The sequence below is a fragment of the Rousettus aegyptiacus genome, unplaced genomic scaffold (assembly GCF_014176215.1).
Source record: "Rousettus aegyptiacus isolate mRouAeg1 unplaced genomic scaffold, mRouAeg1.p scaffold_m13_p_17, whole genome shotgun sequence".
NCBI lineage: Eukaryota > Metazoa > Chordata > Mammalia > Chiroptera > Pteropodidae > Rousettus > Rousettus aegyptiacus.
In genome coordinates, this window is record NW_023416292.1 from 15,433,422 (window position 1) to 15,458,787 (window position 25,366).

The 25,366-nt window shown below is 39.1% G+C and overlaps 2 protein-coding genes across 3 annotated transcripts; both read left to right on the plus strand.

Moving 5' to 3' along the window:
* On the plus strand, window positions 1-25,146 carry LOC107509018 (torsin-1A-interacting protein 2). 2 transcript variants are annotated; one of them, XM_016141167.2, is made up of 5 exons: window positions 1-113; window positions 17,870-18,047; window positions 20,062-20,568; window positions 22,678-22,779; window positions 23,465-25,146. In XM_016141167.2, exons 2-5 carry the CDS (start codon window positions 18,014-18,016, stop codon window positions 24,220-24,222), a joined length of 1,401 nt encoding a protein of 466 aa, XP_015996653.2. In that variant the 5' UTR covers window positions 1-113; window positions 17,870-18,013; the 3' UTR covers window positions 24,223-25,146. The 2 variants fall into 2 exon arrangements, with proteins under 2 accessions (XP_015996653.2, XP_015996652.2); XM_016141166.2 differs by lacking the exon at window positions 1-113 and adding an exon at window positions 9,787-9,911.
* On the plus strand, window positions 9,908-12,330 carry LOC107509020 (torsin-1A-interacting protein 2). Its single transcript, XM_016141173.2, has one exon. The coding sequence runs from the start codon at window positions 10,407-10,409 to the stop codon at window positions 10,800-10,802; it is 396 nt and encodes a 131-aa protein (XP_015996659.1). The 5' UTR covers window positions 9,908-10,406; the 3' UTR covers window positions 10,803-12,330.
* Window positions 25,147-25,366: the final 220 nt, after the last annotated feature.

Genomic DNA, 25,366 nt, shown 5'->3' on the forward strand with positions numbered 1-25,366 from the left:
GGCGACATTCTGTTCGGCGCGTCCGAGAGGTGCAGCTCGGCGTCGTGGACCAGAACACTGGGAAGGCTCCGTTGGCGTTGACCGTGGACGATTGTAAAACGCCGCTATAATTCGTAAGTGAAGGAAAGGTGTACACAACTTTTCTATGTTTTAATATTTGATCCGATATTTGATATTTGATTCGAAAGATCTTTCAGAAACGATCCCTCCCCGCCCCCACCTGCCTACTGCAAAAACCTTAAACGGAGCAGGGGGTATATTTGTGTTTTGTGGTAAAATAAAAAGGAGAAACAGAATCTTATAAACATTAAATGGGATAAGGTAGGAGTAAATGTTTAGTTTGGACTTTTAGACGAGAAGCAGAATTTCTGTAAGGCTCAAAATGTAAAGGGGAAATTTACCTGTTCAGGGCGCGACTACTTCCTTTACCTTCGTGACTAACTGGATCTCATCATTCTTAATTCTTCTTAAACAGCAAACCCCCACTCGCCTCTTTTGTAGCCTTTAACGGTGCTAAAAAGGTCAAAGTTTGAAGTTTTAGTAAGACCCTACAATTGCCATTTTGCTTAATATATTGTGTCTTCCCACTTGTACTTCATACCCGGTGAGAAAGTTTTACCCCTTTTTTTCCCTCCTTCAAGAGAGTGTGTAGTATTCTTATTTTATCAGCAGTGCTCAATTGTTAGACTTCATACACAAATATGGAAATGAGCTGTCTTGACCCGATTCAACTTACTGTTTTTGTTTGTCTTACCTGTCTTTAGGTTTTAAAACATTTTGTTTTGGACCTATATGAGAGATCCTGCCCTTGTCTCTTTTTTAAGAATTAAGGCTGTGGCAGTTATCCATATTTATCATTTTTTTTTTAAGCACATGATTCGTATGTAAATGACCAGTGGAAAATCATTTAATTTATTAAGGAACTTTATGGTAGAGGAACTAAAAAGGTTCTTGGAAGCCTTTATGTGGATTAGAACAGTTTGAAAGACTGACATTTGCTATGAAAACTTTGAGGGGCTGTAAGTAATGTGTATTATGCCAATGCAAAGTCCATAACTTGACCAGTTTTGTCGCTGGTTTATCAAGTAACTGTAAGTGACTCATTTAAGCTCTTTTTCACTTTATTTCCTAGTATAGAGGTGATAATACTAGCTTGAGAGCTTCTGTAATTCACAAATAAAGTACTTAAGAATTTAGCTAATTATTTGAGGATTGTTGGGTGTTTTAATAATGTATTGTGCCTTGTATATGTAATTTATTTTTGCCTAAGCAGTCATTTACAACTGTATTCCATGGAAATCCACATTTCTTTGAAGGGCCATTTGAATTTCCCGAAGGAAAGTGTGCTTAGAGAAGCCTTGTCTGCTTTATGCTGTTTTTCATTTTTCATTTAGAATTTTAATTGTGCTCAAATTTCATTAATATTCTACATCTTATGACCACTATTGTCCCACAAGAGATAATTCAATATAGTGATTATACTTAATCCTTAGTTTTGCACAGCAAATTGGTTAATGAAGAAGGATGTCCTCAATATTAGTTATGAGCTCAGACTTTGGAGTCAGAGCTGAGTTGAACTCCTGTTCTGCCACTCTGTGACTTGGCCAGGCTGCTTGATCGCTCAGAGTCCATTTCTTCATCTGTAGAGATTCATAGGGTTATTTGGCATATTAAATGGAATAGTTTAAGGACTCAATAAGTAAAAGCTGTTATTACTAATTGGGTTAATATTAATATTAGCATTAGTATATACTAATATTAAAGGAGTTTTTGGCTCATGATTTTGATAATCAAAATGGAAAGAAAATTTGCCCATGATTCTGCTACCTCAAAGATCAAATTATTTTTCATTTTTTATGCTCTCCTCCAGCCCTTGACTGTAGGTATAATGTAAATATAATATTTTTACAGAAAGTCTAATTGAAAACATTGGTTCATTGACTTCTGAAGGTTTTGTTTTATTATATAAACAGAGCTCTCTGGTTCTGTCTTTAATGTGATCTAGTGAAGAAACAGCAGAACTTTCTACTTGCTTTCGCCATTCCAAAAAACAAACTCTCTAGTCTCACTTTTATTTAATAGTTTAAAAACTGTTTTGAGGGGCTCTTTCGTGTCCCCATCGTGGTGATCGCTACACATTATCTCTTTAATAGTCACAATGCCTCTTTCATCCATAGTGTTATCCCATTTCCTGGTTAAGAAAACCAAGGCATAGAGAAGAATTTGCCAAGACACGTGCTGGAGCAGGTCATTTAGGCCCAGGCCACCTGACTATAGAGGACCGCACTGCAGGGGTTTTATAGCTGTACATTCAAGTGTGAACATTAGGTCATATATGTAGGCAGCAGTTGATACTGAAGCTGACTGACAACTTCTTTGTATAAAAGTAACAGTATTTGTACTTTAGAACTACCTCTGCGACCACCACATTTTTAAAAAATTTCATAGGAAAATAACAAAGAAAAATAAGGAAGGAAGGGGTTAGCGCCTTTACTTAGAAGGCATTCACCTACAGTTTTATTAGTTGTGGTGAAAATATTTATATCCAAGTTATTAATACTAATTTTCCCCTTTTTACACAGTAAACAGGGTTTATAGTGAAGGAAAACTAACCTTTAAAGTAGTGTTTCTTAAACTTTATAGTGAGCATCAGACTCATCTGGTGAACCTGTTAAAACACAAACTCCTGCACCAGACCCTCAAAGATTCTGGTCTAGTTGGTCTGAGGTGGGGCCCAAGAATTTGTATTTCTAACAAGCGCCAAAGTGATACTAATGGTTTCCAGCTAATGAGTTTCGTAAGGAAGCAAATATTTGTGTTGCTTGTCCCAATTGTTGGCCTGATGGTGAAACCCCAGGAGCAATGAGCATCCAGCTCTTGGTTTTAAAAATCAGTCTCAAAATATCTCCCCCAGATAATTATCAGCTACAAAGGAATAATGTAACTTAACAGTGGAGATACCATGTTAACCAACTGATTGCAGTTAATACCACCAGAGACAGACATGGACCTCACAAACCCAGTGATAGGATGCTGTTAGAAGAAAGAGTACACCACCATTTCTGTGGTGTTACCCTTGTCAAAAAAAGCATAACCTCTATGTTTTCTGGTCACGAGAAAACATCATACAAATCCAAATCGAGGGACATTCTACAAAATGGCTAGTACTTTTTCAAGTGTCAAGGTTGCAAACATCAGGAAAGGTCACAAAAGACAAGTAAAAACTAAAAAACTTACTGATTGCAGATTCAGGAGAATTAACAGCTAAACACAATGTAGAATCCCATATTGGACCCTGGAACAGAAAAAGGACATAAGTGGAGAAACTGGTAAAATTTGAACAGTCCGTAGTTTGTTAATTGACTTGTACCAATGTTAATTTCTTCCTTTCTTTTTTTTTTTATATAATTATAATTTTATGGAACGGTGACACTGGGTAAAGGATATAAGGGAACTCTGCACTATTTTTGCGACTTTTAAAATTACCCTCATACACCACTTAATGACAGGGATACGTTCTGAGAAATGCGTCATTAGGCAATGTTCTCATGCCTGTGGTATAGCCTGTTGCTCCTAGGCTGCCAGCCCGTATAGCGTGTTTCTGTGCAAAATAACCCAAGATTAAATCAAGCACAGAAGCAAATGATACAATCAAGATTCCATAAACACTAGATGTATGAGGCATGACATCCTGCTTTATAAGTAGAAAGTACACTCTAAAATAATGATAAAACGTATAGTAAATACATAAACCAATAAAAGAGTATCATGTACTGGACATAATTGTATGTGTTATTTTTTATAGAACTAGCAGCACGATAGGTTGCTTTACACCAGCATCACCACAAATACAGGAGTAGTGTGTTGCACTATGACAGCTACGGCATTTGTGAGATCACTAGGCAGTAGGAATTTTTAAGCTCCATTATAATCTTATGGGACCACAGGCCTACATGTGGTCCGTCGTTGACTGAAACATCGGTGTGCAGAGCATGACTATAGTTCAAAATAAAAAGTTTAGTAGAAACATGTTGGCTTGATGTAGGTACTAAAGGTGATTAGGGGAGTTGAGTTACAACTGAAGATCACTTTTGCTTCCCACTGAAAATCTTTACAAACTCTTTGATTCTTTATGCATTGCTTTTTGCCTCTATGTGGCCAACCTAACCCTGAGATACAAATCAAGGAGTTGGGAGGGAATAAGAAGGAAAGGAAGACTTCCTGTACTCAGAAAACAAATATACTATCTGAACTGCTTCCTCTCCAAGAAACAGTTCCCTAAGGAAGTAATTGGAATGCTTTCTGTTTCTAGTTCAGTTCTTTTTCAAACTCCCTTTCAAAAATGTGGAATCAGTACTGGGAAATAAGAAGGAAACTGAAAATACTGGCGTATTATGACATTGGACATGGTGAGAGGAGTGGGCAATACTTAGAAGCTAGTTTTAAACAAACACAAATAGTTGGTAGAGGTATAGAAATACTTAAGCTTAGCTCTAGGTCTCACTGTTGAAAGCTGCATATTAACTAAAAGTTTGGCTGCTGGTGTTTGAAATCGAAACTGTAGACAGAACTTAAACTACGGACTTTTAGTCCATTAGGTAAAGGCCGATTGAAATGTACCAGTACATTTCTAAACCAGTGTTTCCCCTTTATGGTATGTTAGCAACACACACACATACACACACACCTGTTTGGTCAGTTCCTGGGGTGAGAGGAGAACATTCTGCAGCTGTTGTCTAAGTCAGGATCATATTTTTCATTTGGCTTATCTGTTCTCTGTACGAGAGAACAGTGTGTGTACTAAATAGTGCTGAAGACTGCCATCCATGGACTTACTCTCTGTCAGTGATCTCAAGACTGCCAAACTAAAAGTAGTTCCTCTCAAAACTTAGGGTGAAGCCTGTTTTTCAGGAGCATTTATTTTCATAATGTATTTTTAACAAAGAATTATTTTACGTGTGAATTTTAAAAGAGTGATTGACTCCTTTTTTTTATACTCTTTATTCTCCTATCATCTAAATTCCAAACTTGTTATGAAATACGAAACTCTTTAAGATTTTACTTTGTGTGTGAGACTTAGGGAAACTGTCCTATATAAAAAATAGATAGTTTGATTATTGATTAGCCTTCCCACGGAAGAAAATATTTAAAATGGGAACTCAAAATGGTTTAAAGGATTTATGTTTTCTCTACGTGCATCTTTTGATTTTATATAGCATGTGAGGAGTTAGCTGAGGCCGCAGTCTAAGGGATATATTTGCCTAGAGAAGTCAACTCAAACCTGACTCATTGTGCAACTTAACCTTCCGCAAAAAGAACAAGGGCATATTTGTCTATCAAGGGCAAATTTGAGCTTGCTTACTGATGTTCATTCAGGAAATAGCAAAGAATGAAACAGAATCAGAATATTTAGAGAGGATAATTATTTAATATGTATCAAGCTGCCATTGTGAGTAGATGTACATTTCAGTGGATTAAATAAAACTGCATTTTCTATTTTAGTGTCAAAGTGCTACTTTTTAATCTTGTCCTCTAATAAAGTTTCAGAAAGAATCTTAAGTTTACTTTAGTTCTCACACACAAGAAACCTGATTTGTGTTTTTCTTTTGTGTAGCAGTTGTGCAATAGGGAGGTTCTCGAAGCTCTGGTTTTTGTCTGTTTTTATTGGTTAGAAGGTTTATTTGAAAATAAAGGCATTCCAGCTTCTGTGGGCCTTCCTGAATTTCGTATTATCTCTCTAGGCAATCTTTTCTTTTAAATCTGTCTAAAAGCCCTTAGCCTTTACCGAAAATTGGTTCCAATCCAGTTTCCCCGGATTTTTCTGTAAGATTTTTCTCTCTGTATCCATAGCCCTTGGCATGGGGCCTAGTAAGTACTTGGTTGGGTTCATTAGTAACAAAAGAATTATGTTTCATAATCGGTAGAGTAATGGTGGTTCTCTAAGCGTTTTCAGCATTTCTACAAGCCTAATACTAATCATATATTAACCTCAAATCAACTGTTTTTGACTAAAGCTAATGGTGGTGAGGGAGGAAGTAACACCTAACGGTTCTGAACCATTTCAGAGTCCTTTGAGAGTCTGAAAGTATATAGTACTTTCTTTCCAGAAAAGAAAATGTGTATGTGCGTATAAAAAAATTTATATATCATTTCAGGGGGTTCAGGACTTCTTGAAACTTACCTTGCACCTTTCTGTGTGGAAGTAGAACATTGTGAGAGAGAATTTTCCCCCACACCCAGTTCAACATACACACACAATTGAAGAGTATCCTTGTTAACTGCAAACAGCTTATGAAAGCTTTCTAAGCTCAACTGTCACTGTTTCAGAAAGGTGACATTTTATAGTGGCTAAGAGCACAGGCTCTGGAACCAGTCTGTCTGGATTCAAATACTGATTTCTCTACGACCCGCGTGACCTTGAGGAAGTTACTCACCCTCTCTGTTTCTTTAAATAGCTGATTGTAAGCATTACATTAATTAATACATATAAAGTACTTAGAACAGATAGCTGTCCTCAGTAAGTGTTAGCCATTCATTGCTTACTGCACATTATCTCGCAGACAGGATTACTGTTGAGTACCTGGCTAAGTGAGGGTCCTCTGGGCTGTACCTTGCCCCGAGCCTGAGCGTACCTTTTTCTAATTTGCACAAAGGCAGCATGTGAAACAACTTCCTTTCCGTATACAGATGCATGTTTTTATGGAGTATGCCAAGATAAACTTTCTTTTCCATACCAGCTTTAGGCAGGTTTCTTTTACCTCATTTTTATGAAGAAACAGTTGCCTACAATTTTATGGGAAAAGCAAAGACCCAAATCCGTCTATAGGCCTCCTCTTTTCCTCAGTATTTTCAGTAATTCACTTTGCCTCTGAGCAGAGTAACTGCTGCTGCTCTTTTTGTCCATAATGTGAAAGTTTGGTCTTGCCTATTAATGTCTTTTTCTAGCCCATCGCTGTTTCCACTCTGTTCTCTTTTTTAAATTATAAGATATTGGACAGAGACTGTGTAAGCTGCTGGGATTTATGGTTCAGCAGCATTCCTGGCCTTTGGGATGCTCCGTACACCCTCCCCGTCACGCCCATCTCCTTCCCTCTCCCATCCACGGGGATAATGATCCTTGGGCTTATCTTTCCCTTCTCTTGAGCAATACCCAATATTTATTCCTAAATAATATGTTGAAACTTTGTGTAAATGGAAACCGTGTATTCTGCTACTTGCTTTTTTTCAGCTCAGTATTATATCCTTGAGTTTCGTCTATGTCTATATGTACAGTATTCCATTGTACGGTAGTACCTCAATTTATTTGCCCAGTTTCCTGTTCATGGACATTTTTAGCTGTTATTTTGCTATTATACACAATACTACCATGAATAAATAATTTTTATTCATGTTTTTAGATGCACATGTGCAGATTTCTCTAGAGTATAAAATCTAAGAGTGGAATTACTGAATTATAGGAAGTGCTCATCTCCTGCTTTACTAGATAATGCCAAATTAATTCCAAAAGTGGTCATACTGATTTGTGTTCTTATCATTTGAGTATAAGGATTCAAGTTGCTATTTATTCACTCAAGAAACGTTTATTGGGCATGTACAGCAGTAAATAAAAAGACAAAAAGCCCTACTCTTAAGGAGTCTATATTTTAGTAGGGACTAATAGCTAAAATGTTTACTATATCGAAATGGTGCAAGTTTTATGTAACAAAATTAATAAAGTAAAGGGGGAAATACTATCTCTCTGCTCTTAGAGTGAACTTTGGGCTTCTCGTGATGATGACAGAAAGAGATAGAGGTATGATGAAATTGTTGGTCCTAATGCTTTTAAGCAGATAATGGTAGTGAAGCTATAAGTTTGAGAATCTTGCTGGGAGCATTTTTGGCTCTCCTCTCTCAGCCAGCAGTGATAAGGCTAAGGAATGGCATTAGGGACTAGCGATAGGTATCTTATTCTGAGCACTTAGTGCTTTGGGGCTCCCTTTTGACTCTTGCCTGCATTGGTTTAGAAGACCAGGGGAAGGGTGATCTTGTCCAGAACACGTGGTATATTAGAGTTCTCTTGATTCAAGAATACTTGGAGCTCTAGGGCTTTCTTGACTCTTGAAGCTGGTGAAATGAAGGTTAAGAGAAGGGTAGATTTATTGTGAGCATTTGGAGCTTTTAGGGCTTCCTCTTGCCCATGCCAGTGGAGAGGTCCTAGGGGAGAAGTGGTGTTGTCTAGTACCTGTAGAGCCCCCGCTGTAAACTGGTCAGTTTTTGCCAGCCTGGTGGATGTGAAATAGTATCTTGTTGTAGTTTTAAATGCGTTTCCCCTTTTCACTCTCTAAAGAAACAAAATTCTGTCTTTTCAATGTCAGATTTAGTCGTATAACTCTCCTGCTGACTTCTAAGTTAAACTCCATGATCCTGTGGGTTTATTCATCATCATATCCATGTCCATGTTCTAGACACCCACAATTTCCCAATTCGATGGCTGAAACTTTCACTTTGGTGGCTCTTTTCAGTAGATCCTAGGGAAATCCATTATCCCCTGTGTTGTCACCACAGAGGTCATCGAGTCAGGAACCCTACCTTCTGTTCACTGTCAGAGAACCTGAATTGGTAGCTCTCACCCGTACATTGTTACATAACCTCAAAAAAAAAAAAATCATTATATCCACACCGCCTGTATTCCACCTTGCCTAGCGCTCCCATCCGAACGTTGGTCCCATGTTGCACCACTGGCAGAGGCTGCTCTTCAGTTTCCTTTTAAACTTGACATTTTACAATCTGAGAATCACAGCTACTGTCGATAGGCTAAGGAAAATGCTTTGGCTGACCACAGCTAAGGCTGTAATGCCCTCTCTGCCTTTCAAGCCAAATCTTTCTACAGTTTTAACACTCACGCCTTCCCTGCCTCTCAGTGCTCTCATGGGGTCATGCCTCAGAATTCACAAAAACACTTGAGAAAGTCAGAGTATACACTGTACTCTGATGACCCGTGGCACTCCCTAAGTGGCTCTCTGGTTGTTCCATAGGTCCTACTACCCACCTTGTTTACTTGTTACATTCAGGCCATGATGGGTTACAAAGGTGATGATGGCATCTGCAAATTCCAACTGATTTGCTCTGTATTTTCTAAGACTAGCTCAAGACCATTAGGACTTGCCTTCTTAAACTTACGATGTGCATAAACCTATCAAACTAGATGTAGGCAATGAGACGTGCCCCTCTTGGTTTCTTTTTCAGCCTTCAAAAGGATTTCATCCAACTTCCTATCGTTAGTATTAAGAATATTGTTTAATAATTTTGTAACCTTTTTGCTAGGTGGATGGAGTCTTACTATGGAAAGGTCGTCACCATTATTAACATTCTCCAACACACACATTATGTGAATACCGTGTATGGTGCCCGTTTCACAGGAGAGAGAGATACAAGAAGTCTCAAAGTTCTAACAGGTTAAACATGATTATATAGACCTTATTATTTCCCAAGTGCAAAAGGAGGAGAAACGGTAAACAGTCCTAAAAATAATTAGGCTAGTATGAATCTTAAAATAAACCGAAACCCTTCCTAGTGCCCTTAAAAGAATAACTCCCAACAGGTAAATTGGTTTGAATCCATATGAAGTTGTGATGGGGAATCCCATGAGACAGTTGTCATCCACCTTGACTTACCCAAATGATTTACAGATGCATGTTTCTAATGATATTGTGAGCAACTCAAAACCTATATGAGTCGTCTGAAGTTTTATCATTTACAGGTATGTGAAGGATCCTCAGACCAACCAGCTCAACCATCAGCCACTTCTTACTGGGTCCTGACTAAGGTCCTCCCAAGAACGACTGCATTGGATCCACTACGCTCAAGAGGCCTCTCCCAGGTTTTCCTGACCCCCCTCCATCACCGTGAAGTGCCAAGGCCTTAAGACTTGGGTACGTGTATTACAACGGCAAGAGTGCCAGCGCCCACAAAGACCCATTGGACCTATCAGCACCTCTGTTTGACCAAGCAGACATAATAGCTTGCCAGCAAAGCAGAGTGCGCCACGTGCCTCTGCGTGACATCAGCAGCTGACTAACACACAAGAAAAAAATAACAGATTTAGACTAGAGCCCTATATTCTCTTGAGAAGCTGGGATTTGAAGGAGCCATTTTTGAGATCTGTGCTCCTAGCAAGCGACTCGTAACATAGAGCGGATCAGTCCCTGAGTTCAGAGACTGAGTTGCAATTGAGTGAAAAATAGACAACGAAATCTTGAAGAATTGCACGGAGGTGCAAGCCAAATTTAACTCTCTCCAACTAGTTGTGGTCGGACTGAGAAATTGCTAAGCCAAACCTGTAATAGGACCGGTTATTTGCGTGTCTCTCCTTGTCGCTGTCGCCTCTTACTGTTACATTGCTTTCCGTGTTGTCTCTGCAGGCCCAGATGTTCTCGGATAATTCACATTGCCCCGACTGTGGGCAGCAGTGGTTCCCTAGTTTAGAACTAGGCCATTGGTTGTACCAAACTGAACTTGTTGCAAATGAATGTTACCAAGTATTCTTAGACCGTATTAACAGAGCTGATTATTGCCCTGAGTGTTACCCTGATAATTCTGCTAACAGAAGCCTTGTTCTTCCTTGGTCTTTCCCGCTTGAGTGGGCGCCCCAGAATCTTACCAGGTGGACCTTTGAAAAAGCTTGCCACCCATTTCTTCTGGGTCCTCCACTGGTTAGAAAAAGGATCCATGACTCTAGAGTTGCCGGTTTTAACCCTGCGTTACAGCTGATCTTGACCAGAACAGACACGACCTTAAACAAAAAACTTGGTCAAAGCAGTTAATTTTTTAAACAGTTAAAATCATGGAGACTCTAGAGGATTTTGTACTGGTAGCCCAAGGAAGATGGAAAAATGACTCCTTTTAAATCTGATCCAGACTGTCACTATGGGGTGGGGGGAACTTCTTAAATTGTTAGATCTGCTACCATGGTTTACACCTACTTTGTTCAGCATGAATTTAATGAGTATTTCAGCCAGACTGTTCACCTAGAACCAGACTGTTTCATGTTCCCTGTGTTTTGGAATTAGCTTACCTCTCCTGAAAAGCTCCACAGCCTAATTATTGACAAATGACAAGGTCGTTCTGGAGAGGCTCCCTGCTGTGTGTACCATAATGATCTCTCTAATGATAACTTTTGTGGGAAAGCATTCGCTTTGTAGCTTGATTCTAGATTATTCCAGTAAAACTACTAGATATTTTAATAAGAAACTTCACTGTTCTAAATTCCATCTCTTATATATTAATCAATGATTTTATATATATATACACACATGTATATACATACATACACACACATGATTTAGTCATATATAATCCTTTGTTCTTTGGCTCTATTTGGCCTCAGTATTACTTTGACATTAATCGATAACTGGTCACCATCAGAGAAATCCCATTCTACCAGGAAACACCTACACAGATTATACAGAAACGTGCAGAAATGCTAACCGTTTACACTTATTTGGCTCTACGTAAACAGAGACTAGAATCCCTCCCTGGAAGTGGAAAAGCACGTGTGCTTTGAGATAGGTGACAAACAGGGTTATCCAGCTCACCTCCGTGTGTGTCATGAACAGTCTGAGGGAGGCCCCGTTCCTAAAACTAAGACGGTCTTGCTGGACTTCAGCCACATTCTGGCCTTCACTCGTTCACGAGAATCATGGAACCAGAGCTCGGGTTATAAAACTTAGAAACGGCTGTTGAAAACATCTTAGAAGCCACTGAACAATTTTTAAATTCCACTTAAGATGCTAGATAATCCACTGTTTGCGTAGCAACCCAACAATGTTCTCAAGGTCCCAGATCCTTTCTGTTTGTCCCCGCTGGGGTCCCTATCACTTGGCTTTTGTCCTCATAGTGTCCTCAGTGAGTACAGTGTGGCTTGTTGCTGCCTTAGGCTTCAGTCCCACCCAAAGGCTGGGAGTAGGGAGCAAAAGCTTTCTCATGACAAGTCTCTGCCTTATTTGAAAAGAAAATCTTGCTCAAAAGTCTTTCAGAGATTTCTTCTTACATCTCATTAGCAGGTCCTGGTTCACAAGGAGGCCTGGGAAGCCAGGCAAAGGCGAATGGGGCTGGCAGTGCCTGGCTCAGGCACATCGTCTCCTAATAAAATCAGGACTTTCAGGAAGGAAGGGGTGAGGAATGAATGGCTGTCGTATGCAACAAATCATGCCTGCCACATGTTGTGAAACCTAAAGTTGTTAGTCTGTATAAAGAATGTACTCCAGAGATCTACCCTGTATCTGCCTTATGTCTATCGTGATGGAAGCTCTCGCTTGTCATATTGCTAAATAAACTGTGTGGACTGCTAAACTGCGTGGAGACGAATTAGTTTATCATTAACCCTTGGTTAAAAACCCCTTCACTATCCTAAAGCTCACTCTAAAAATTAAATATTTACTTAGAGGTCCTGCTTTTGAGGATGGTGTTATGAGCAATATTATCGTCCCCTAAATTTTTTCACATACATGCTAAGAAATACTCCACATGTGTGAAATTGTAATTATCAGCAAAATAGAGAAAAGGTCTTTTTGTTTCAGCCAGTCTCTTTTTAATAGTAAAGACAAATTAAATGGATTTATACCATGGACTTTCAAGTCAGTACCCACATAAGCCTGTCAAAAGTGATCTTGCTCTTACAGAAACTGGTTCCTTAGGTTATTCACAGGGCATTTTACAATGCCTTAGGAGACTCGTGCAGGTGCTGTAAGAACCATACTTTGAGAAATACAATAGCAGCATGTCCACGATATTTCGTTATCTGGCTTAAAAGGATGGGAACGGAGTACGCATCATACTACAAGGTGGGGATAATTATTGTACTTTGCTGGTGGCATAAAGAGATTTCATGTCAGACGGAAGGTCACTGTTGATATCTCAGGTTACAACTCAGTCCCATTTTTGTCATTAATTAATAGGACTTGTAGTTCCTACAGACAGTTCTGTGTGGTGTCATTATAAGCTATATGAATATGTGGGCAAGAGAAAGGAATCAAAAAATATTTTACTATTACATTTAGAAGGGCGCTTTGCCTTCAGACGTGATTATATTATCACATACCTGTTTGTTATATGGTCCACTCTCAGAAATAACGTGGTAGAGTTCACAAAATTGAGCAAGGGAGAAAATTTAGAAAACTTTGTAGCTTAGGTCTTTTTAACATGACTACACTTGGCTTAAAACAGTGTAGATTATTCTAGAGTACTCCACTTAATAGTTATGAATAATGAATTTTAAAGTATAAGTACGTTCCTAAAAATAATTTTCACGACAAATGATCTGGAGCATTATCCATTGTTTTGCATTATGTGAGTGAGCCATACCAATCTCTACTTCCATACCTGTGGAGGAATTGATAATACCTATGCGAAATGATGGCCATTGTTTAAAATGACTTAGGACTACTTCCTGTTGTTTTATGGCAGACCTGGGAGTGGAAGGTTAATGGAAACATGCTTGGGACGGTGGGGAAGAAAATATCTGCTAAAAAGAAGGCTGTCCTGGCTTGTGGATGACAGATAAGATTCCATCTCTAAGTTAAAGGAACCCCAGGCAAGCAGGCAGGCCCAGGCCAAAACAGATTCCATCACATCCAAAGAGTATGTGGCTATCGGCATAATACAGATATCTGTAAAAGCGAGATGAGTCATACCTTTCCCATTTCTTCAGCTTCCCCCAGCAGCCTTTGACTCTCCATGGAATCTTGGGAACAACTTGAAAACTGCTTATTATAGAGGAGAAATGATGGCTTTGCAGCCAGCTGACCTGGGTTTGTCTTCGGATTCTGGCACAATTGAATGACTTTGGGCGATGTAACTCCTGTATCCAGTTTCTTCATCTGTAAAATCGAAGGAATAATCATAGTCCATATGTCATAAGATTATCATGAAGAGTAAATAAGTTAATACATAAAGCTCTCTGCTGCCTGGCCCCCCAAAAAGGCATTTAATAAATGTTAATTACTGTCATGTATATTTTATATGTTACTTATCTCCACAGCAGGATTACAGATTGTTTGAAGGCCAAGATATCTAAAATGGCAACATTCACTAAAATAAGTGTCTAAAAATAGAAAAATATATATATATATACTCGTATTTCGCCCTGACTGCCATGCATCTGTCATGATGGCGTTTATATCTAAACTACCATCCTGGATTGACTGATTCTCTTTTGTTCTTCTTGGCTGCTAAACTTTTAATCTCTCTCTCTCTCTCTTTTTAATTTACATCTTAGTGTTGCAGAGACCAGTGCTTCCTGATACCTGCCTCTTCCTTCTGCGGTTCTTCTCCAGGTCTCCATCCCATCCCCTCCTCCTCCCTGGTCCCCATGGCGACACTAGAGGTTTTCAGGATGGAGGAGAGGTTGGATGAGGGGTCCTACTGCTGTCCCAGCCCCGATTGTGTTCTCACAGGCAGGTTTTCCTTGTCCTATCTCCTCCCGGCTGGTTGTAACAAAATGTATGGCAGACCATAGTTGAATGGCGCCTCTTTAACTCACGTTCCTTGTATGTGGGCTCAGTTACCATTACAGGCCTTTCCTTTTGATTCTTTTCCCCATAGAAGCTATTTTATTACTCATTTTAAAAATTAACTACATCAAACACATAGGAAAGTGCTGACAATAGCGTTCACCTATGTACCCAGATATAACATTAACACTTTGCCAGTTACCTCGATTTTTTTTAAAAGATACTTGACAGGTACAGTCAAATCCTGTTCTTGTTCTCGTCCTATTCCTGTCCTTCCCTCTGCAGAAGCGAGCACTAATGGAAGTTGATGTATATCCTTCCCGTTTATGTGTTTAATTTTTATTTTATGTATATATATTTTAAAAATGTACAAAGCAATAAAAAAGTTGGACATTCAGAATGTTATTACTCAGTAACATTTATATATAAATGTAATATGCATCAATTTGTAGCATTACCCTCAGGACACTTAATTTTGTATGTTGGAGCATGTTAAACTTGATCGTGTTACTGCGGTGCAAAGGTCATTCGGTGTACCGGACAACAAACACCTACCAGGTTGTCAAAGCATGACCATTGGTACAATGACCTGGAGCAGAAAGGGTACATCTCGAAAGACAGCGCACGGGGCAGCCACATCTGCAGAGGTAGCAGTGAGGCAAATTTCTGTCCCTCTTTAGAGAAGTCCCAGGACATCGAAATTAAGGAATGCAACTGTTGGCCTACCATCTGGTACATTCTCCATAAATGGAGAATAAAACCTTACTGCTTTAACCCATTTCAGGCCCTCATGGAGACAGTTAAAGCAAAATGATAAAAATTCTGTTGCACATTCCAGAGTCACTGGAAAGTGGCTAACTGCCAGTGATGAACCTGTTATACTTAAGTGGAAAAATGAATCATTGTAATCTCTGCATATGGGGCGCTGAAAATCAACATGTCACACAATCGAACTTAAAAGGGCCTCACTGAACATACATGTTTCTTGTGCCATATGAAGCACACAGGTCTTCATCAGTTCCTTTTTGCAAAATACCCTGTCAAAAGTTATCCTTTTTTTGGACATACTTATGGAAGGGTTTCTCCTACAGAAGCAGAAAGTCTCCCAACATCCCATTTCCATGAGGCCGAGGCTCTGCCTCACTTCCTTTATGCAGTCTAGAGGTTCCTAGTCTAACACTGCCAGGTGTGGATTGGACACTGTTCAAAAGACTGACCTGCCTCTGCCATAGTGGCCTCCAGATCCCCCAGGTTCCACGTGACTTACGAGGATGTGCCAAGCTCCCTGGCTGCGGTACCGCGTCTTCCTTGCGGCCTGGGGGGCATACCGCTTCAGCTATGGGCGTTCGAACATGATGCATTACAAAGGACCCGAACGAAATGGGCCACAGTAACGATGTGTGCCTTGAGACGACAGAGGTGTATACTGAGCATTTGTAAGATGATAGAAATGCCTGTGATGGTTCCTTAGCGGATTGTTTATTGGCTGCAACCTGGTTACCAAGGAATACATTTTTGAAAGCATGCAGTTCTGTTTGTTTGAAATAAAGTCAATTGAGGATATTCTACAAATTAAAATGTAGAGATTTTGAGTTGGATAACAAGTGTACCCACCACGATAAAGATGTGGAACACTTTCGCGGCCCCAAAATGTTTCCTCGAGCCCTTTTCCAGTCAGCGCCTCCTTTCCCAGGGCCCCCTGGTCTGTTTTTCATCACCATGGTCCACGGATCCACACCGGCAGAAAGACTTGTCCCTAACTCCGCCCTTCCCTTCCAGCTTGTAATTGGCACCACTCTATCCGGTCATTCATTCACTCCTTCACTCGTTCATATTTTCGATTAAAATATGGAGTTCTTACTCTACACCAGGCTCTGTGCTAGGCATTTGGGATTTAAATTTTTAATTTATAAAATTAAATTTTATAAAATTGTGCTGTGAGAAAGATACAAAGAAGGCTAGATTTAACCATCAAAATGTAACACTTTACAAAGCTCTTTCACAAATACATACGTTTTTGTTTTTTATTGAGGTAAACTTGGTATATAACATTATATAAGTTCAACGTATACAACATTATAATTCAACGTCTGTAAAGACTACAAGGTGATCACCACCAAGAGTCCCATCCTTCACCATACAATTGACCCCCTTCCCCCAATCTGTTCTCTGGATCTAGGAGTTTGTTTTTGTTTTGTTTCATTTGTTCATTTCTGTGTGTGTGTGTGTTCAGATTCCACATGAGTGAAATCACACAGTATTTGTCTTTCTCCGTCTGACTTCTTTCACTTAGCATAATACCCTCAAGGTCCATCCATGTTGTGCCAATGGCAAGATTTCATTCTTTTTTTTTTTTTTTATGGCTGGGTAGCATTCCATTATGTATATGTACCACATTTTTATCCATCATCCATCAGTGGACACTTAGGTTGTTCCCATATCTTGGCTATTGTAAATAATGCTGCAGTGAACATACAGGTGCCTTTATCTTTTTATTAGTGTTTTCATATTCTTTGGACAATTCCGCAGAAGTGGAATAGCTGGATCATATGGTAGTTCTATTCTTAATTTTCTGAGGGTTATATATATTTTTGTATTTAACACTCATAACAATCCTTAATCATTTTTTTTTTACAGATAATTAAGGTTAACTTTTGAAAGTATTGTTTTTGACAAAGAATAAAATGATATAATTTTTCATTGCTTATAAATTGCTTCTGATTTTGATTCCTTTTGTATGTAGTTCATATTAATTTATACATTGGTCTTCTTTGAGTACTGCCTGAAAAGCCATTTTATAAAGACATATGTCTCTATTTTACAAAAGAATACCGCTGAGAAGTCAGGGATGAAACTCCAAATGTGTATTTCCTATTCCAGGGATCGAGGCAGCCATCCTGGTTTGCAAGTAGCCCCTGCGCATCATTACTTGCTAAGGATAAGTGAAAGCTTGTGACAGGTACTCTGAGAAATTGATATGGGACAGAAATTGAAGACATCAAGGAACTCTGCGGTGATGAATTCAGCAGTGACTTAAATTTCCACTCTTGGAATTACTTTTTATTTCAATTTCATAGATGTTCTCTTTAAGATTCTGGTCACTTGGTCTTACTTTTTACATCCTTTCAGCCACACTGGAATGTATTGGGAGGTTACGGCATTCAAGGTTAATAATCTGAAACTTCTTTTTATTTCCTATTTGTAGTCTAGGATGTGGGATGTGATCCTCAAGAAGGCCAGACAACATTTTTTCTTCACTAGAAAAGGTTTCAGAGAGGAAATAATTATTCAAACTAAACAGATTTAATAACCAAAGTGGAAAGTGGCATTTCACCCATGTAGGAATAAAAAATCATTTAATTTTTTTCATTTCATTTTAGTTACTGTATATATGCCTTGTTTCCTGGGTCCACGGGAAGCATGAGCCTGTTGGGACTTGAGTCAAGAAGAAAACAAGACATCTTCACAAGGAAAACCAGACACTAACGAAAAGAATCTCGAAGTCTGAGGAGAAAGAACACAATATGGCGGACAGAGGACTTAGGGATTCTCCAGAGGGTAAGACCGTCTTGTGCAGCACTAAGGTTTGTGCTGTAGGGATCTAGGGCTGTGCCGAGGCAGAAAATCTCTGATTACTGAAACTTGAAATTTGTAAGTTAAGTTGATTAATTCATTATTAGAATAAAGAATAATTATCCTTTCATATTTATTGAATTTTACCATAATTTACCAGACCTTAATTATAAGTAAGATTCATGTTTTAGGTCATCAGATGGTATTGGAAAAATGCAATGAATCTTAAAAAAAAGATGGTAGACGAATCTTAAATTTTAAAAATATCTTGATTTTTAAAAATCAAGAAAACTGACGTGGTATATATTTAGAGGGGGGTCTTTCAATTATAGAGAAAGATGAAATTTAAATTCATCCTACATATGTGTATATACAGGATATACAAAGTAGGCAAAATATGAAGTCGATTTTTCAGAAGAGCAGAAGGGCATATTTATTTAAATCTTTTACTAAGGATGTTTTTAATATACGTAAAAGTGGAACAGTATAATGAGCCCCCATGTACTTAACATCTGTCTTCAGCCATTATATACACAATGCTGGCTTCTGGGCTGTCTTGGAATATTTAAGCGTGAATCTAAGACATAACATCATTTTATTTGTAAATAGTTTACGTCTCTTAAAGTTAATTAAAAAAAAAAAAAGACCAAAATAGCATTATCACACTTAAAAAATAAATGAATAGTCATTCCTTAATATCATCACATATCCATTGAGTAGTCACACATTTCCCCAGTTGGCTGATACTCTTTTTTTTTTTTCCTCACAGCTGGGTGGTTGTTGTTTTTTTTTTCCTCTTCACAGTTGGATCACATGCTGTGTTTGATATATCTCGTCGGTTGCTTTAGTTGTTTTTGGCTTTATGACAGAACGTTTCAAGCGCATATAAAAGTAGGGCGATGCAATGAAACCCACGTAGCGGCCAAACGGCTTCGGCCTCTGCTGACGCGGGGCGGGTGTTGGTTCCTCATCACAACCTCACTCCTCCTGCCTCCCGCATCATTCACGTGAAAAATTCTAGCCATCATATACTTTCGGCCATAAAAATACTTGAAGACTTATCTCTAAAAGATAAGGATTCTTTTTTTAAAAAACAAAACAAAACAAAACATTTCACAGTACCTTTATTGTTCTAAAAGATGAACAAAAACTTCTTAGTTTCATCAAATATCTGGCATTCAAATTTTCCTGTCTTACAAATATGTCTTTAACAACTGATTTCTCTGACACTGGATCGGAGCAGTGTGGCCCACACACTGCGTCGGGCTGACGTGTCTCTGACGTCTCTCTTAATCGATTGGTGACCCTCCTTTTCTTCTGTTCTTGCCTTTTTGTTTTTTCCTTGCTGTTACTTAAGAAACAGTCGTTGGTCCCTTGGAATGTCTCATGTTCTGGGTTTTGCCGATTACATTCCTGAGGCATCATTTCATACATTCCTCGATCCCCATGTTTTTCTGGATGCTGGTGGGTAGCTCTAGAAGCATGGGTAGGTTCAGGTTCAGTTGTTTTGCAGAAATACTTTCTAGGTGGTACAGTGTACTTCCTCTCGCACTGAATCGGGGGGAGATTCATAACATCTGGTTTCCCCTCTTTTTGTGATGCTAAGATTGATCGGTGGGTTCAGCAGTTGTCGGTCTGGTCATCCATTATAAAATTCCTCATCAGTTTTTTACATAATGGTTTTGGTTGCCATTGATGACGATTGGCTAGATCCATTATTTCATTAGGGAAGAGGATGTATTTAATGCAACTACAAATTGGTTCCGTCATTCGTAATAGTTTTATGTTAGTATTATTTGTTAGATTTATTAATGTGATAATAAATGTTTGTCTTAATCTCCTTTAGTGGATATCAAGAGAAATAATGTTTAGGAAGAATGCCTTGTAAACCATAAAAAAATCTATATAAATATTACTATTTATCAGGGACCTTGTTAAAGTACAAAAAAATAGAGAATTTTTTCTTTTCAATAAAAATTATAAATTTTTATCTCAATAGACTCTCAAAAGGATTTGGAAAATGACCCATCGATAAATTCTCAGGCACAGGAGACCACAGTTACAGCAAGTACCACCGAAGAGGCTCAGACTCTTAACCCTGCCTCCGGTCCCCACAAAGACCACCCAGAGGTAGAAGCAACAGATTCAGGAAGTGATCGTGCAGACGGTCCAGATGAAACTAACTCTGAGGAACATCCAAAGGATAAAACAGAACAGGAGTCCAACCAGAGTTTTCAGGATGGGGAACAAGGGTGTCAGCCGTCACCAGAAAGCGTGGGCGAAGAGCCCTTGCACCCAGAACCCAGCCCGTCTCCGAGGGACGAGGCAGGAAGAGAAGATGCCCACTTAGAGGGCAGCTCTGCAGCCCTCCCTGAGGAAGCAAGTGACAGACCGGGAGCTTCACAGGAGCCACCTGCTGTAGACCCCCAGGACAGCCAGAACCCTGGTCCTTCCAGTGCAGGGCTGGAGGGCCAGGAGACACTGAGGCGGCGGCTGCTGGCGCCAGGTGAGAGAACCCCCTGAACTTCTGTCCTGGTTTGTATTGCGCTGTCACTGAGAACACGGCATAGGTCAGGGTCCTTCTTTTCAGAGAATGTTTTCTTTCCTTCCTAGGATTAAGGGCTTTGGGCCTTGCCCAAGGTCACATAAAGAGATAGGACAGAGCTGAGATTAGAATGAGGCTTTTCATCTCCTAGATCAGCTCATTCCACTACATCGAGTTGCTTCCCGCACATAAACTGCTTTTTTAAACAACATTTTTATTTACTACTGTTTGTATTCATGCAGCATGATAAAAGAAAATATAGTGCATGACTTTTTAAAAATTCACCTCTGGCCTTTTTTTTTTTTTTTTTTTTTAATTATTATTTCTTAGGAGCATGTTTTCACTTATAATTTTTTAAATCTTTTATTTTGGGGGGGAAACAAAATACTCCAAAAATCAAGAGATGGAGATATTTAAAAACCAACATCAATCATACAGTACCCATAACACAGTCATTTCAGTCTTATGGGACTTTGAGCAAATCAGTTAATTTCTCTGTATCTGTTTTTTCCCCACTCGTACGTTAGAGAAAAAGCACTATATCTTCCCTTAGGACGATAATAGTTACAGTGTGCTAAGTCCTTACTGGAACTCGAAGGACACGAGTTCTAGTTGTCGCCCTCCTGCTTGCTAACTCGGGTGACCTTGGGCAAGTCTTTAACTTCCGGGTACTTCAGTTTCCTACCTGTGGGATGAAGAAGTTGGGCAAGGTGATACCAGGCTGGTCGTGTCCAGCTCTCGCCTTCTGTGATTGTAGATGTGGATCCGTATTTTATAAGTACTCTGAAGAGCTCGGTCTGAAATGCCTATTTGTCAGTACAAAGGATTGTAAAGTATAAGATATTCTGTTCATCAGGGACTTGACAAAGGGCTAGAAATTCATGTGTCACTATCAATCAATGACCGATCTCAAATATGTTTCATTAAAATAGTCTGTGACGTCAGTGAAGGCAAGGACTGTTTCTCTCATTCATTGTGTTTCTGTGGCACTTGGCACAGAGAAGCAACTTTGTGAATATTTGTTAAATGAAGGAATGAATGAGATTTGTATGGACCATTATCTGCCATCGAAATTTCACCAGTATAATCTAGGAGATGAGAAGACTTGTTCTGATCTCGGCTTGGCCTCATCTCTTTATGTGACTTGCACAAAGCCTTTAAGATCCCGGGCCCTTTTGTCGTGATATAGGTAAAGTAGGGGGCTGGAGCAGGTGTTCATTAAAGATCCTTTCAGTCCTGAAATTCTGTAATATGATATTTTAAAAATCTATTTTCGGTGTAAGATAACTAAATGGACTATCCTTTAAAGGTGAAGATGATTCTACTTTTTTACATTAATGGAGCATGTTATTTGAGTTGTTTTTTTCAGTAAGGGTTGTGGGCAATACTTAGCTTTCACTGTTATATGAGGTGCCTGCCTGAGGTCAAGCCCACAACTAGACTCTAGGTTGACTTAGCCCAGAGTGCTACAAAATACTGCCCTCCTTCACACCCACGCATTTTAAGATGGGAGTCTCACCTCATCACCTACATTTTTATGGAGTTGATAAATTTTCTTAACCTTGTATTCCTTGCTTTGTATACTTCCTTCACTAAGAGTTTCAAATTTGCTTTTGTAGGTGGTTTTGCAACTGCACAGTAATCTCTCCTGTCTCTGAACTTAGTGCCCCCATTGTTTGTATACTTGGCAGCTGTGGGATACCGAGTCCTGTGTACAGCTGACATTTCTTACATCGCTTCTTAACTTGGTACATTTTGTCGAATCACATTTTGGATAAGTTTGGCTGCAATATTAGGAAGCTGCTTCTTCATCCTTGTTGTAAGGGCCAGTAAGGAACCGTGAATGTAGCAACAGTATCCTTAAATGAATTTCATAGCACTACATTTTATTCTTCTAAGTAGAATAAAAGTAATAGCCTTAAGGAAAAGACAGGAAAAAACTTCCCCTTGCATAGAAGAAAATTTTACAAAGTATAGAAATGCTCTCAAACAATTCTTTGGTTTGGTAAGAGGTATACACACTTATTAGTGTACTGGCTAAAAATAATGGTTTTTCTTATTTTCCTCCAGAAGCCGAAAGTCATCAACAAGAAACACAAAAATTGGAAGAAAACAAAGAGAATGCAGAGGATTCCATAAGAAAGGCTGATAAAAAGTATTTTTTGAGCCGTGGTAGGTATGAAACGGGTCTTACTGCAGTATTGATTCATATTCAGAAATGCTCAGAGAAGATCTCTAGAAAATTTGCAGACTTAAACAGTTTCAACATTGTTTTGATATGTTTTTTTTTTTTTTAAAGAAATGTTTGATAGTAAGTGATTATAAAAATAGAGCAATAGAGTTTTCAGGATTTTTTCTTTAGGGGTACTGGCTGTTGTATAGCCGTCCATAACAAAATGGGATTTCCCACATGGGGAAAGACATTTTATAAACAAGAAACCAAAACCACCTTTTCAATTAGACAGTTTTAACTTCTCAAGTGGCATTTTTACATTTTGATGCTTTAGAAAAAATGGCCTGTTAACATGTAGTAGGTACTTTGAGAAGGTGGAAGAAGATACCGATAGTTCATTTCTAAATCTTTATATTATACTGTAGCAACATATTATAGAACAAATATATGACTTAGCTTTTACTTTTAACAAAGATATCGTATCTTAAAATAATGAAATCTAAGAAAGCAGAGAAAAAGTATATCTGGTAGATTTTAAAAGCAGAAAGTTTAAAGGACTTTGGCAAAAGGAACCACAGCCAGTAAAATCTAACAGTCTCTCTACTTCATTTCAGTTTACCGCAGGCTTTCTTTCTGACTCACGCTCTCGCTAATTTTTTCTTCTATTTTTCCATTCTCTGACAGGCTCCATCTTTCTTGGTGTCCTGGTTCTGGCTCTGCTCACCTCTGCCGCTCATAGCTACTATTCCTCTCCAACAGAGCAAGTGGCCAATAATCCAGCTTTGGAGGCCTTCTTGGCTCAGTTCAGCCAGCTGAAGGATAAATTTCCAGGCCAGAGTTCTTTTTTGTGGCAGAGAGGGCGTAAGTTTCTCCAGAAGCACCTCAATGCCTCAAACCCTACCGAGCCCGCCACCATCATATTTACCGCAGCGCGAGAGGGGAGAGAGACCCTGAAGTGCCTGAGCCGCCACGTGGCGGATGCCTACACCTCTTTCCAGAAGGTCTCCGCCATCCGGATTGATGGGGCTGGAAGAACCTTGCAGGACAGCGACGTGGTCAAGCTGTCGGTGGATGAGCTGCTGAGCTCTGGATTTGAGAAGGGCCAGAAGGCTGCTGTGGTACACCGCTTTGAGTCCCTCCCTGCAGGCTCCACCTTGATCTTCTACAAGTACTGCGACCACGAGAACGCCGCCTTCAAAGACGTGGCCCTGGTGCTGACCGTCCTCCTAGAGGAGGACACGTTAGAAGCCAGCGTCGGCCCAAGGGAAACTGAAGAAAAAGTGAGAGATCTACTCTGGGCCCGGTTTACCAACTCCAACACTCCCAGCTCCTTCAACCACATGGACTCGGACAAACTGAGTGGGCTGTGGAGCCGGATTTCCCACCTGGTGCTGCCCGTGCAGCCGGTGAGGAGCATCGAAGAGCAGGGCTGCCGGCTGTGAGTCGGGCGCAGGGCCGGCTGTGGCAGTGGCGTGCAGGTCTGCCCGAAAGTCAGTGCAAAAGCCTTCCGCTTCCGTGGAAGGAGATTGATGAATGTGAGGAGACCACCTGAAAAGCGTAAATGAGCTGATTTTAGGAAAAAAACTTTATTTTTTACTTTTCGTAAACTTTTTCTAATCTAAATTTGACAACGCTAAAAGTTGACCTCTTTTTCCTTGACTTTCAAGCAAATCAGGTTTGAATTACAACATGGGATATATCACTGAGGATTTTTTTTTTAAATCCAAAAGTATAGCAAACAGAATTATTGCACTGGAAAAACATCTTCTCAGAGTAACTACAGAGTGGTTTTTGTTTTCTCGAGACTCTAAAAGGCCTTTTGGTTAGTATTTGGGCTAGAGTAATTACAGTTATGAAGCAATGATAATTTTAAAAAATGTTTTCTATCATATGTTAACTATTTTAAAAATTCATTTTAATAGCCTAGTTGTGGAATTACATTTTATACTAATTTGCACTTTTGAATAGTATGAAAAAAGGAAATTTGAATTCAAATACTTACCTAAATACTATAGTAAGGCACTGTGCTTTTTTTTCTTTTAATGAGCTGAGGTAAAAGCAGCTATAATCAAGAAATGTTCCTAAAAATTGAAAACAATGGTGAGGGGGATCGTTTGTAATCAGTGGAAATGAAATTCCCATGGACCATCTCTTTGCTTCAGGTTTCTTGAATTATTCAGAGCAGTGATTTTCAAGCTGTGTCTACTGGCCCCTCCCCTCTGGATGAGAGCAGTTCTGCGTTGACTGCTTCATATTTTGGGATTCTTCATAAGACTTAATTGGAACAAAGACTTACACTGATAATGACCAATTGAAAACCACCGCCTAAGGGAGAAAATATCTTAGAAGATAGGAAATGGGTAAAACAAATGAATGTATTAGAACTCATGAATAGGAAGAGGATGAAATGTAGGTTTATTATAGATACGCTTTTTATGAAAGACTAAAACCTACAGATAAACAGAATATTTAAAGTATTTACTAGCATATTTCTGATGCTTTTGTTAATTTCTGTTAATCATCATTTCTGTCTCCCTTAATTGGAATTTTGTAATTGGCTAGGATGAGAGTTTGAGTATCCTCTAA